The sequence below is a fragment of the Podospora pseudocomata genome (assembly GCF_035222375.1).
Source record: "Podospora pseudocomata strain CBS 415.72m chromosome 1 map unlocalized CBS415.72m_1, whole genome shotgun sequence".
Classification (NCBI taxonomy): domain Eukaryota; kingdom Fungi; phylum Ascomycota; class Sordariomycetes; order Sordariales; family Podosporaceae; genus Podospora; species Podospora pseudocomata.
This window is the reverse complement of record NW_026946363.1, coordinates 1,745,398-1,758,670: the sequence shown is the minus strand read 5'-3', so window position 1 is coordinate 1,758,670 and position 13,273 is coordinate 1,745,398. Positions and strand designations below refer to the sequence as shown.

Below are 13,273 nucleotides of genomic sequence, written 5' to 3'. Positions count from 1 at the left end.
TGCCCCACATTGAGAAACGGTGTCTCCAACAGCCCCAAAGAACAGCAATTGAGAGCCATTCACATGGCAACGAGAAACAAAGAGCTCTGGAACTTGAAAAATAAACAAAAATATTCAATTTGACACTATTCACTGCCTATCGCAAGAGCATAATGATCAGATGGGAGCATGTTTAGGAGCAGTTCTCGTGGAAATCTGGCCAATCGAATATTCCAAGATCTTCCACCATGCAGCGCTAGGGCCACCCCCACCCGGCTAAGCCAGCCTTCTGTCCCCGCAAGTTGGTGTGCCCGTATTACAGGCGCCCCAAGCTCTAAGCTCAGGTGTTAGCTCTGTTAAAGACACGTTGTCGAATTTCATCCGCCGAAGCTTCAAATTCACAACGTTGGCTTTCCACAACCCATCGACAAGCTTCTTCTTTTTTTCCTTGAGCTCTGGGAGTGATATCCATTGCCCGAAACCAACCATCGTGTCCATCTCCGCCGTTGAGGACATCTTTCGTTGTCTTTATCTCTACCCATAGCTGCTTGGAACAGCAGTCTACCTTCACAATGAAGTTCAACGTTGCTGCCGCTGCTGCCAGCGCAGCCATCCTGGCCGGTGGTGTCTACGCCGACGACCAGAAGGTGCTCAAGGAGGAAAGCTCCAGCACTGCCGCCGAGGCCTCGACCAAGTCGGTCCCCCCTCTGCCAACCTTTACTGTAAGTTTTTTTTCCCTGTTCCAATCGTCATGGTCTGCCCCGCACTGGCCTGGCCATGGCATCAATCACATCGACTGTTTGCTGACAACCGACTTCCACAGCCTACCAAGCTCAAGGCCCCATTCCTCGAGCAGTTCACCGACGACTGGGAGCAAAGGTGGAAGCCTTCCCACGCCAAGAAGGATACCAAGGGCTCTGAGGAAGAATGGGCCTACATCGGCGAGTGGTCCGTCGAGGAGCCCACCGTCTACAAGGGCATGGAGGGTGACAAGGGTCTTGTTGTCAAGAACGCTGCTGCCCACCACGCCATCTCGGCGAAATTCCCCAAGAAGATCGACCCCAAGGGCAAGACCCTCGTCGTTCAGTATGAGGTTAAGCTTCAAGGTGCGTTTTACTACTCCAACCTGCACCGAATCGCTCAGCCTTGCTAACGTCCTGCTACAGACGGCCTCGAATGCGGCGGTGCTTATATGAAGCTCCTCCGGGATAACAAGGCTCTCCACCAGGATGAGTTCTCCAACGCGACCCCATACGTGATCATGTTCGGTCCCGACAAGTGCGGCCACACCAACAAGGTGCACTTCATTTTCAATCACAAGAACCCCAAGACTGGGGAGTACGAGGAGAAGCATCTCTCTTCCGCGCCCTCGGCCAAGATTGTCAAGACTACTGAGCTCTACACCCTCACAGTCCACCCCAACAACACCTACTCCATTGGCATCAATGGCGAGCAGGTCAAGGAGGGCAGCCTCCTCGAGGACTTTACTCCTTCGGTCAACCCTCCCAAGGAGATTGACGACCCCAAGGACAAGAAGCCCGAGGACTGGGTTGATGAGGCCCGTATTCAGGACCCCGATGCCAAGAAGCCCGATGACTGGGATGAGGATGCCCCGTACGAGATTGTCGATGAGGATGCCACTCAGCCTGCTGACTGGCTCGTCGATGAGCCCCTCACCATCCCCGACCCCGAGGCCCAGAAGCCCGAGGATTGGGATGATGAGGAGGATGGTGACTGGATCGCCCCCACTGTTCCCAACCCCAAGTGCGCTGATGTTTCTGGCTGTGGCCCCTGGACCAAGCCCATGATTAAGAACCCCGACTACAAGGGCAAGTGGTCTGCTCCTTACATTGACAACCCTGCCTACAAGGGCGTCTGGGCTCCCCGCAAGATCAAGAACCCCGACTACTTCGAGGACAAGACTCCCGCCAACTTTGAGCCCATTGGTGCCATCGGCTACGAGATCTGGACCATGCAGAAGGATATCCTTTTCGATAACATCTACATTGGTCACTCCGTTGAGGATGCCCGCAAGCTCGCCGAGGAGACTTTCTTCAAGAAGCACCCCGTTGAGGAGGCCCTTGAGGAGGCCGAGAGACCCAAGGAGGAGGACAAGCCCGCTTCACCCAACGACCTCAAGTTCTTGGATGACCCCAAAACCTACATCACTGAGAAGCTTGACTTGTTCTTGACCATCGCCCAGCGCGACCCCATTGAGGCCATCAAGTTCGTTCCCGAGATTGCTGGCGGCATTGCCGCTGTCCTCCTCACCGTCCTCGGCCTCATCTTCGGCATTGTCGGCGTTGCTACCAACCCCGCCCCTGTCAAGAAGGCTGCCGCTGAGGTCAAGGAGAAGGCCAAGGAGGCCAAGGACAAGGTCGCTGAGGCTGCCGCCACTGGCGCCGAGACGGCTAAGGCTGAGGTCACCAAGCGCACCAACACGCGGAAGGCGTAAGGCTGGAGTAAATGAAGAGGGGATTTTGAGAGAGGAGGATTTATACCCAGATACCACGAGGTAGTCTCGGACACCGTTAATATCAAAGGGACAGGAACCGGCAGTCATGCAGAACGTGACGTGATCCGGATGTTATCAGGAAAATGGGCGACTTGACTTGATTGCAAGAGCACACGATTTTTCGTTCTTCTGTTTTTCTTGATTTGGGCAGGTGTATCCAGGCGTAAATGTATTTTATAGGTATGCGTGAGAAAATACAACGGCGTTAGTTACTGATGGTCATAGTTTGGTGCGAGTGCTCATGCTATCGCGCTATCACGCTATCTAACGAGTATCTGATCAAGTGGACAGAAGTGGACAACGAGCTCCTCCAGCCTTGCCTTGACTTGGAAGCTCCCTGTGTTTTGATACCCCAGATTTCGTCTTGGCAGGACCCATGAGAGCTTCGTCCCCAGTCTACACCTGTTGACAGGTTGCTTGTGCAGCATCCGATTGGAGTTCGGCAGGCCGCGGCTTACTGGAGCTGCGGAGAAGGGAGGCAAGAGGCCATGGCATGGCGGGGAAGCTCACCCGCTCAGTTCCCCTCCTCACGTCCGGTCTTTAAAGCGGCATTCCCCCCTGCGGTGTCGCTGGGGGGACGGATAAAGGAGGGACAGTCTTTCAAGACATCTGCAGTTTTGGACAGCCAGTTGAGCAGGGGCGAATTCGCAAAGCTGCAGCAAACCATTCGGGGGTTAATATAGAAGCCGGCCTACCTAGTTCGACAAGCTATTGGCCGCTATCACATCCAACCCGTGTCCTATCCTATACCGCCCATCGGGCCAATCATTTTGGACTTCTCCCTTTCAACATGCGTCGTTTCGCATCCCGAGCTGCTGTGGCTTCCTCCCATTTCTCGTCCTCGCAACGATCAGCCAGCGCTCTGTTGGGTTCTTCGTCTCCAGCACTCAGAATGGCTCCCTCGAAGAACAGCACCCACTCGGCCTCGGCCGCCGCCGTGAGGAGGATACACGCCACCGCTCAGCACCTTCGTCCCGCCGGAACCGCCTCGGCCTACGGCCTGGCCAGCACGGCGACCAACTTCCCCACCACGCACGAGAAGCTCCAGACAGCGTACGACACCCCCTGGTTCGTCAACAACGAGTTCGTCAAGTCGGCCACCTCACAGTACATTGACCTGCACGACCCGGCCACCAACGAGTTGATTACCCGGGTCCCGCAGAACACGGACGAGGAGCTAAAGGCTGCGGTGGCGGCGGCGGAGAAGGCGTTCAAGAGCTGGAGCGCGACGAGCGTGCTGCACAGGCAGCAGATCATGTTCAAGTTTGTGGGGTTGATTAGGGAGAATTGGGATAGGTTGGCGGCGAGCATTACGCTGGAGCAGGGGAAGACGTTTGCGGATTCGAAGGGGGATGTGCTGAGGGGGTTGCAGGTTGCTGAGGCGGCTTGCGGGGCGCCGGAGTTGTTGAAGGGGGAGGTTTTGGAGGTTGCGAAGGATATGGAGACTAGGACTTATAGGGAGCCGTTGGGGGTTGTGGCTGCCATTTGCCCTTTTAGTGAGTTGTTCCTGTTCAAGAGGGAAAAGGGAAAGGTTGGCTAATCGTGTGTGTGTGATTTAGACTTCCCGGCTATGATTCCGCTTTGGTGTATCCCCGTGGCGACCATCACGGGCAACACGCTCATCCTCAAGCCCTCAGAGCGCGACCCCGGCGCGGCCATGATCCTCGCCGAGCTCACCAAGAAGGCGGGCTTCCCCGAGGGCGTGGTGAACATTGTCCATGGCGCCCACCGCACTGTCAACTTCATCCTCGACGAGCCCGCCATCAAGGCTGTCAGCTTCGTCGGCGGCAACAAGGCGGGCGAGTACATCTTCTCGCGCGGCTCCACCAACGGCAAGCGTGTCCAGGCCAACCTCGGGGCCAAGAACCACGCTGCTGTCCTCCCAGACTGCAACAAGAACCAGTTCCTCAACGCGGTGGTCGGTGCTGCCTTTGGCGCCGCGGGTCAGCGCTGCATGGCCTTGTCGACTCTTGTCATGGTGGGCGAGACGAAAGAGTGGCTTCCCGAGCTTGCCGAGCGGGCAAAGGCTCTGCAGGTGAATGGTGGGTTTGAAGAGGGCGCTGATTTGGGGCCTGTCATCTCCCCTCAGAGCAAAGAGCGTATCGAGGGGTTGATCGCCTCGGCCGAGGAAGAGGGTGCCACTATCCTTCTTGATGGGAGGGGCTTCAAGCCACCCAAGTACCCCAACGGCAACTGGGTCGCTCCTACCATCATCTCCAACGTCACCAAGGACATGAAGTGCTACAAGGAGGAGATCTTTGGGCCTGTCCTCGTTTGCCTCAACGTTGACACGTTGGACGAAGCAATCGATCTGATCAATGAGAATGAGTACGGCAACGGTGTTGCCATCTTTACGAGGAGCGGTCCCACGGCCGAGACGTTCAGACGCAAGATTGAGGCTGGACAGGTCGGGATCAACGTCCCTATTCCTGTGCCCCTTCCCATGTTCAGCTTCACGGGCAACAAGAAGAGCATTGCGGGCGGCGGCGCGAGCACGTTCTACGGGAAGCCGGGGATCAACTTTTACACGCAGCTCAAGACGGTGACGGCCATGTGGAGCGCCGAGGATGCGATTAGCAAGAAGGCGGATGTGGCCATGCCTACTCACTCTTAGGCTTGTTCTTGGGGGCGATGGGAAAATGTGGTTTTGCATGTCATTGGTTTATACAAAGTTGAAATGTTTTAGCAGGCAAAAGAGGAAATATGTTGAATGATTGATGGATGATTTATACAATTGTCATAAAGACATGAAATATTATTGAGCCAATCCCTTCATGCTCTGTGTGTGTGTGTGTGTGTGTGAACTCGAATATTTGGATATGAGAGAAATGTCAGATGTGTGTTGTCAACTTTTGTATTTCACTACACCTGGTAGTCTCTCAGTATTAAAAATATCTCCCTCTCAACCCCTCAAACAGAGTAAACACTACGCCATGCCCTATGTATGCTATTTTATACAACTCCCCATTTCAACCATGTTTATACAACCCGCGCCAATTTTCCCCCCCAATTCAAAACCCAGCAGCCAGCCACCAACTCCGCAAGCCAAACCCGGTTTAATAAACTCCAGAACCAGCCAGAACCATATATAAAACAACCGTTTCTTCTTCCTCTCATCGACCACCTACTCCAAACCCTCCCCCGACAACACCCTCCTCAAAATTCCCTGCCCCCTGCCCTCCCCCTCCACAACCCCTTCCATCTCCCTAAACCCAACACAGCTCGCCACCCTCCTCTCATCAGCCACCAATCCAACCTTCATATCCCCCATCCCAAAAACATCCTTCTTCTTCCCCCTCCTGCTCGGCGTCCTCGCCAAACCTCCCGGCGTCCCGCTCCCACCAAAAGACCCCATCTTCCCATCCACCTCGGCAATCAAACTCACCATCTCCAAGCTCGCCACCACCTCCCTAAACTCGGAAGAGCTCAACGGATGCAACACCGAGTCCGTCTTGCAAAGCCTCGTATAACTTTCAAACAGCGCCTTCACCGTCGGCGCCGCAGGCAAATTCTTACTCGGCGTACCACCACCAACTTGAGAAGAAACCCTCTCCCGATTCCGCTTCTCAATCGCCAGCAGCGAGCACAGTGCCGCCTTTTGCTGAAGATTCAACACCTTCAACCGTTGCATAGTCCCGTTGCTGAAAGCCGCAGCAGTAACCTTGTTCAAGTGCCCAATTGACACCCTCGGCGCCGTCTCCACCGTCAGCACCTGCAACGCCTTGATAAGCTGCCCAGACACGCTGCTCTGCTGCCCCGGCTTGGGAAGAGAAAAATTGTGCTTCTCCCCCAAGACCTTTCTTGACGGCGACATTTGCAGCATGTTTTCCTTGATTTCATTCTCGTGCTTTAACCTGGTTTCAGATTCGACAAGATCGATAGCTCGCCGGCAGACCTCAAAAGCACGGCGGAGATCACCGGTTTGGGTCGAGACTTTTCGGGAGCAGAGCTCAATGGCGGCCGGGTGGAAGAAGGGGATAAAGTTCTGGTCTGGGTGGTTTGCTGGCAAGAGGGATTTTAACCGGGTGGTGATGATGTTTTTGACTTGGGGGGCTGTGTATGGCAAGAACGGGAGGATTTCTGGCTTGAGGTTCCGGGATTTGAGGCGGGGGAGGAAGCGATCTGTTAGGTCGAGGGCGTTGGCAATTCCGACCATGAGGAGTCGGCTGCCGGTGGGCTGGAGAGACCATTCGAATACACGATACAAAGACTCCGGGTCGAGGGTGAGGATGTGGTCGATTTCGTCAAGGACAATCAGATACACCTTGTTCGAGGTCGACTTCTTTTTGGGGACGAAGAGTTTCTGCAGGGCTTCGACCACGTCGGTTTCGGAGAGGTCGGTCTCCTGGTCTTCGGGGGTAACGAGCTGGTCGAGGAGGGTATAGTACAGGTCCTTGGAGGACTTGGCTGACATGCAGTTGATGTAGGCTTTTTTAATGGAAGAGTCAGCAGACTCGGAGACGGTCTCGTCGGTGATGCGGTTGACCATGGCGGATTTGCCTGTGCCGGGGGGCCCGCTGACGTAGAGGCAGCCGCTTGGTTTGGAGGTGGTGCACCGGCTGAGGAATCCCTTCATCTTCGCCCTTTCGTCGTCGCGTCCGATGAGCTGCCCTGGGTCCGCGCTGCGGGAGAAGAGCTGACGCGCTTGATGGTAGACTGTTTGAACGGAGGACGGGGTGAGGGGTGTCGAGGGTGTCATGCGCTTGGAGAACTTTCCAACCGACATGACCCGGTGCCGGGGAGTGGTTGTGACGCCCTTGGAGAAGACATCGTAGTGACGCGGTGTTGAAGGCGTGACGGGAGGGATGGCGGAGCTCTTGACTGTGCTGGCCACCGAGGCTCGTCTGGCGAGTGATTTTGAGGGCGTCTTTTGCACATCTTTGAAGGTCTTTTCTTGCCAGGTTGTCTTCTTTTCTTGTGTCTCGCCAGTCTCGTCGCTCGCATCTTCGTCTTCCGCTATTACAATGTCGTTCTCCTTCTCGGCTTCTGGCTCATCCGCAATGGTGGCGCTTCGAAGGGTTCGTCGAGTGCGCTTGGCAGGAAGGTCAAAGGTGATTGCCGACTCTGTAGATCAAAAGAACTGTCAGTGGTCACTGCCTCTTTGACCTTGAGGTACGGGAGTAACAAACCTGAGTTCTCCTTTGAACTCCGGGTTCTCTTTCCAAGAGTGGGAGATACCATCTTGCCGGCTTGTTTACTTTTGGCAAGCGCTAGTGACGAAGTACACAAGTTGACGATGGCCGAGATCCCGCGGAGGAAGGAGTTGTTGGCGATGGCAACGGTGGAGAGACAAGGTGAAAATAGTTGTTAAGCAGGAGGGCCCTGGCATTGTGAAATGGAGCTCTTGTCTCTTTCGGGATCTGTCGCGCCTTCCAATTCCACGGTAATTCCACCCACCCCCCCCCCTGTGAAACGCGACAATGCGCGTCTTGGGTGGGGCCTTTGTCGCGCGCTTCAGCGCGTTTCAATTAAATCTTGGTGGCTGGAGCTCCACCTGCAACACGAACCTCAACCGAGGCGTTGCAGCTTCTGTGGCTGATAAAGTGTGGCTTGTGGTTCGTGGGTTTCTCCAACTGCTCCCCGCTTCCCCGCATGCGACAATGACAAAACGACGTCAAGTGGAAGGGGGCGAACTCCGTACCCAGGCGCTGCCGGCCGGGAGCCGATGACATCCGCTTTCTTATCGGGGACTTGGGGCTCGGCCGGGTTCGTTGTTTGCCTCTTCAAAATGTCTTTGTTGCTATTGCTGTTTCTCTTCTTGTCGCAGCTCACTTCCTAGATGCTGCGACTTTTGCGACTTGTTGGCAAGGTTGAAGGACAGGCCAGGATAGAGAAAGTACTTGGATTTTGGAGACCTGGGTTGGCTGAATCAGTTTGGCGGCGATGGACAAGTCCAACAATGCGATGACAAGCGGCTACAATGCCAAAGTGGAGGCCTTTCGAGATGAGGAGTACCCTATGCTCAAAGGTATCGCTCCTAGCTATCTAGCAATTTGACAAGCAGATTTGGCTAATGATGTCAGGGTCCGTTTATCTTGATCATGCTGGGACGACGCCATACCCCAAATCATTGATGGACTCGTTCGTCCGAGATATGACATCGAACCTTTATGGCAATCCCCACTCTGGATCCAGTTCATCCCAGCTTTCAACATCGAGGATTGAAGATATTCGGCTCCGAGTGCTCCAGTTCTTCAATGCTGACCCTGCCGACTTTGATGTGGTGTTCGTGGCCAATGCGACAGCTGGAATCAAGCTTGTTGTAGATGCCCTGAGAGCTGCTCCTGATGGGTTCAACTATGCGTATCATCAGGCGAGTCACACCAGTCTAGTCGGTGTTCGGGAAGAGGCTCGAAATAGCCTCTGTCTGGACGACAGACAGGTTGAAGAATGGGCAACGGGTCAAACTCCATTTGAAGGCCATGAGGACAGACCGACTCTATTTGCATACCCTGCGCAATCTAATATGGATGGCAGTCGGTTGCCTCTGCGGTGGTCAGACACGATCCGCTGCAACACAGATGTATCGAGGAATAGGACATACACTTTACTGGATGCGGCAGCATATGTGTGTTCCTCACCGCTCGACCTCAGTTCTGTCGAGCGAGCCCCTGACTTCATAGTCTTGAGCTTCTACAAGATATTCGGCTTCCCGGATCTAGGTGCTCTGCTTGTAAGACGCCAAGCGGAAGAAGTCTTCAATACGATGAAGTATTTCGGAGGCGGCACTGTCGATATGGTTGTTGTTTGCGTGAAGGAGCAGTGGCACGCCCCTAAGAGCCAGTTCTTACATGAGCGTCTGGAACATGGAACATTACCTATTCACAACATCATCGCGCTCGACGCTGCTATGGACATTCAAAAACAATTGTTCGGTACGATGAAGGAGGTATCACAACATACGGCGTTTTTACATCAAAGGCTGGACCGCGGTCTTCGGTCAATACGACATGGGAACGGCGGGTCGGTCTGCACCATCTATTCACCAGAACCTAACCCACAAGCGGGTAGTGGTCCTGTGGTCGCCTTCAATATCCGAAACAACCAAAATGCATGGGTGAGCCTGGCCGAAGTCGAGAAGCTGGCTACCCTAAAGGGCTTCCATATCCGCACAGGTGGTGTGTGCAACCCTGGAGGTATCGCTTCAGCTCTTGGTCTCAAGCCTTGGGAGATGAGGCAAAACTTTAGCTCTGGCTTTCGGTGCGGAACCGACAATGACATTATGGCCGGAAAACCGACTGGCGTCATTCGAGCGAGCCTTGGAGCCATGAGTACTATCTCAGATGTCGATGCATTCGTGGACTTTATTACAGAGTTCTACCAGGATTTGACTCTGCCACCAACTCTTACATCACACACAACCCAGCAATCAAGTCGGGCCGATCTTTGCGTTCACAGTATAAGTATATACCCTATCAAAAGCTGCGGTCATTTCCAGGTTCCTCCAGGAGTTGATTGGGAGGTCCGACCAGAAGGCCTTGCTTGGGATCGAGAATGGTGTCTGGTTCACCAAGGCACTGGTCAAGCTCTGAGCCAAAAGAGATACCCAAAGATGGCACTTGTACGGCCAACACTGGATTTGGATCGAGGCGAGCTAAGGGTCAGATATGCCGGACAACTTCCACCGCACCAGCCTAGAGAAATAAGCATACCACTCTCTAAGAACCCCTCCTTGTTTCGGCAACCAACGACACTAGGGTCGCGATCATCACGAGTTTGTGGCGAAGAAATCCTAGCGCAAACATACATCTCGAACGAGGTCAATGATTTCTTCTCGGGTGCCCTCGGAGTGCCCTGCATGCTGGCCAGATTTCCCCCAGGAGGCCAAGAAAAAAGTATGCGGCATTCAAAAGCTCATCTTCAGAAGCATCAACTTCCATTGGCAACACCCTCTCATCAAACACCACGACTTCCTGGCTCGTTTCCCGGAGACCGTCCACCATCACCACCCGACTCGGACACGGAAAGAAGTGGCCAAGAACGACGCATATTATTGTCCAATGAAAGTCCCATACTGGCTATCACTCTTCCGAGTCTGGATGCCCTCAATGAGGAGATCAGGAGGACAGGTAACCACAAGGGGGAAATCTCTCCAGATGTTTTCCGAGCCAATGTTGTGATTGCCCCGGCCTCACAAGGCTCACAAGATTCGATAGAGCCCTACGCCGAAGACTCGTGGTCACATCTGAAAATAGGAGATGGTGGTCACAGGTTTGAGATGTTGGGGTCTTGCAGGAGATGTCACATGGTATGCATCAACCAGGACACGGCGGAAAAGAGCCAGGAGCCGTTTGTGACATTGTCAAAGACGAGGAGGTTTGATGGCAAGGTCTTTTTTGGGGTGCATATGGCAGTGACGAGCCAATCGCAACTTCCCACTTTGAGGGTGGGGGATGTGGTTGTTCCTTCCTGGACACTTGTGTAAATATCAAAGTAATTTTTGGAAAGAACGATCTCCTTCATCCCGTCTCCATCCTAAAGAACGTTTGCTGCGATTCAAGCTCAAAAGTCTGTGACCAAATACTAGACATTAGCGACGAATAATTCATGATCATATAGACAACCACGCCACATGGTAGATTGTGACTTTTTTTTTTTTTTTTTTTTGTTTTTTTACATTTGTTGTCAGTGTTGGTCAGCCTCTCGGAGCAGTTGGTTGCTAGCGGCGGCAAGATGTACCCATATTGGGCACTGTTCTCAAAAACAAGTGGCTGTGTCAGCGACGATATAATTCGGGAACTCGAGCAAATGTCTCACAACATTTTCGCCTCATTGATTTCTCCTATATTTCCCCCCCGAAACAATGAACACACTGTTCAATTGACTTTTTTGCGGTTTTTCTTCTTCTTCTTCTTCTTCTCACTCCCCCACCATTGACCCGACGGTCCGGCAAAGAGGGGGGGTACCATCCCGCTAGCCGCCCAACGTTCGTGCATATATACCACCATCCGAGCATCACCGGCGCCAAACCATGACCACCACCACCCTCAACCCCAACGACCCCCTCTACCACCTCCCCACCGCTCAAATTTTTCACCTCCGCACCCTTTTTTACACCCAGCTCTCCCTCGGAAAGATCAAACCCCTCGTCCTCCCCTCCGCCTTCTTTGGCACCCTCTTCCTCCCCTTGCTCTACCTCTCCATCCCACATAAATCCCGCCCCTGGCTATATTCCCTTAGGTGGGTGGTCGCCTTTTTGATCGTGTACATCGATTACACACTCCTATTCACCACTTCTGGCTCCAACGTCGCGATTGGTTATGCTGTTGGGTTGATTGCCTGTCATGGGACGGTGTGGGGGTTGACGCTGGTGTTGTTTACACGGCCGCAGTGGGATGCTGCGCGTGTTGTGAGAGATGGGGAAACGGGGGGGTATACATGGGAGTTTTACCCTGAGGAGGGGAGTTGGTGGAAGAGGGTGGGATGGGCGGGGGATTTGCTGTTGAATTTTAGGGGGGTGGGGTGGAATTATGCTGTTAGTACTATACCGTCCCCGCCGTTTCCGGCAGCGGGAGGGGGCCAGGGGCAAACGGTTGAGATGGGGAGGATGGAAAAGGTGACGAGGCAGGGGTATTGGGTTTGTGAGAGGGGGAGGGAGTTTGTGAGGGATCGGTTGTGGCAGGTTGGGTGGAGTTGGGTGGTGATTGATGTGTGGACTACGTTTGGGAGGGCGGATCCGTATATTGTTTTGGGGCCCGAGTATGTGCACTCGTCGCATTGGAAAATCTACAGTTTGCCCCCGGCGCTGGAGGGGGTGCCGATGGGGGTGGTGAGTTTGGGGAGGAGCATCTTGGGGATTACGGGGGTGGCGGCGGGATTGTTTTATTTTCATTCGATTTATCAGTTGGTTAATTACTGTGTGCTTGGGAAGGGGGGGTTGGATTTGTTGGGGGTGCAGGGGGAGTTGTGGCAGTATCCGAGTCTGTTTGGGGGGTTTCACATGGTGAAGGAGAAAGGGCTGGCTGGGTTTTGGGGGGCGTGGTGGCATCAGAGTTTTAGGAGGGGGTTCGCGGCGGCGGGTGAGTGGGTTTTTGATGTGGTGGCTACGGGTGAGACGGTGCCTGCTTTGAGGGTGAGGAATACCAACGGGGAGTTGAATGGAAAGGGGTATGACAATGATAAGGAGCGACGGGCTAAGAAGCCGACGAGGGCGAAGACGGTGGTTACAGTGTTGATTGCTTTTTTCTTGTCGGGGCTGATGCATGCCTGTGGCGGGTTGACGTCTATGAGTCCTACGACCAGGTTTTGGACGCCAATTATGTTTTTTGCCACTCAGGGCGTCGGGGTGCTGGTTCAGGGCTTTGTTTGTCAGTATTTTAGGGGGTTCATCGAGAGGAACTTTTCGACGAGGTGGAGGAGGGTAGGGAACTTGGTTGTTGTTGCTGTGTGGCTTCAGTTGACTGGTTGGGGGCTTGTTGATGATATGAGCAGGGCGGGGATCTGGTTGTTTGAGCCTGTGCCGTTCTCGCCGGTGAGATGGTTGGTAAAGATCTTGGGTTATGGAGATATGCTGGGAGGGAATAATGGAAATGTGTGGAGGTTGGACGAGGAGTATGGCTTGAGATGGTGGTGGGGACCTGAAGGCAGGTGGTGGGAGAGCGGGCTTAGGATTTGAGAAGGTGTGCGAGAGGATGATGCTGGTGTGGTAATGGTCGGGTGTCAAGGTGTAGCAGATAAAGGGTATATACATAAAACAGACTTGATGGGAAGTAGCTGGACTTGGTTCAAGGCATTTACAAACATATCTGGGTTAGCGATAGACCAGTACAGACATAGATT

At 53.8% G+C, this 13,273-nt stretch overlaps 5 protein-coding genes across 5 annotated transcripts; 4 read left to right on the top strand and 1 right to left on the bottom strand.

Annotated features, from left to right (window-relative positions):
* Positions 1-88: 88 nt before the first annotated feature.
* Positions 89-2,434, top strand: QC762_107670 (uncharacterized protein; the record flags this gene model as incomplete). Its single annotated transcript, XM_062885174.1, has 3 exons — positions 89-701; positions 803-1,085; positions 1,146-2,434. Exons 1-3 carry the CDS (start codon positions 552-554, stop codon positions 2,432-2,434), a joined length of 1,722 nt encoding a protein of 573 aa, XP_062748122.1. The 5' UTR covers positions 89-551.
* Positions 2,435-3,284: 850 nt separating this feature from the next.
* ALD6 (aldehyde dehydrogenase (NADP(+)) ald6) lies at positions 3,285-5,268 on the top strand (the record flags this gene model as incomplete). Its single annotated transcript, XM_062885173.1, has 2 exons — positions 3,285-3,990; positions 4,054-5,268. 2 exons carry the CDS (start codon positions 3,285-3,287, stop codon positions 5,106-5,108), a joined length of 1,761 nt encoding a protein of 586 aa, XP_062748121.1. The 3' UTR covers positions 5,109-5,268.
* A 62-nt stretch (positions 5,269-5,330) lies between these two features.
* Positions 5,331-8,251, bottom strand: CDC6 (AAA ATPase). The gene is made up of 2 exons (XM_062885172.1): positions 7,624-8,251; positions 5,331-7,558 (listed from the first exon to the last, which is right to left on the bottom strand). Exons 1-2 carry the CDS (start codon positions 7,673-7,675, stop codon positions 5,619-5,621), a joined length of 1,992 nt encoding a protein of 663 aa, XP_062748120.1. The 5' UTR covers positions 7,676-8,251; the 3' UTR covers positions 5,331-5,618.
* On the top strand, positions 7,991-10,919 carry QC762_107640 (uncharacterized protein; the record flags this gene model as incomplete). Its single annotated transcript, XM_062885171.1, has 2 exons — positions 7,991-8,462; positions 8,518-10,919. Exons 1-2 carry the CDS (start codon positions 8,378-8,380, stop codon positions 10,917-10,919), a joined length of 2,487 nt encoding a protein of 828 aa, XP_062748119.1. The 5' UTR covers positions 7,991-8,377.
* A 546-nt stretch (positions 10,920-11,465) lies between these two features.
* QC762_107630 (uncharacterized protein) lies at positions 11,466-13,109 on the top strand (the record flags this gene model as incomplete). The annotated part of the gene is made up of 1 exon (XM_062885170.1): positions 11,466-13,109. The coding sequence occupies one exon, from the start codon at positions 11,466-11,468 to the stop codon at positions 13,107-13,109; it is 1,644 nt and encodes a 547-aa protein (XP_062748118.1).
* Positions 13,110-13,273: the final 164 nt, after the last annotated feature.

What these genes read in the sequence shown, in the direction of transcription:
- CDC6 (XM_062885172.1), bottom strand. Translation starts at nt 7,675, where the DNA reads ATGGTATCTCCCACTCTTGGAAAGAGAACCCGGAGTTCAAAGGAGAAC. An exon ending in GAGTTCAAAGGAGAACTCAG is followed by an intron (nt 7,559 to 7,623) that starts GTTTGTTACTCC and finishes TTTGATCTACAG; the next exon opens with AGTCGGCAATCACCTTTGAC.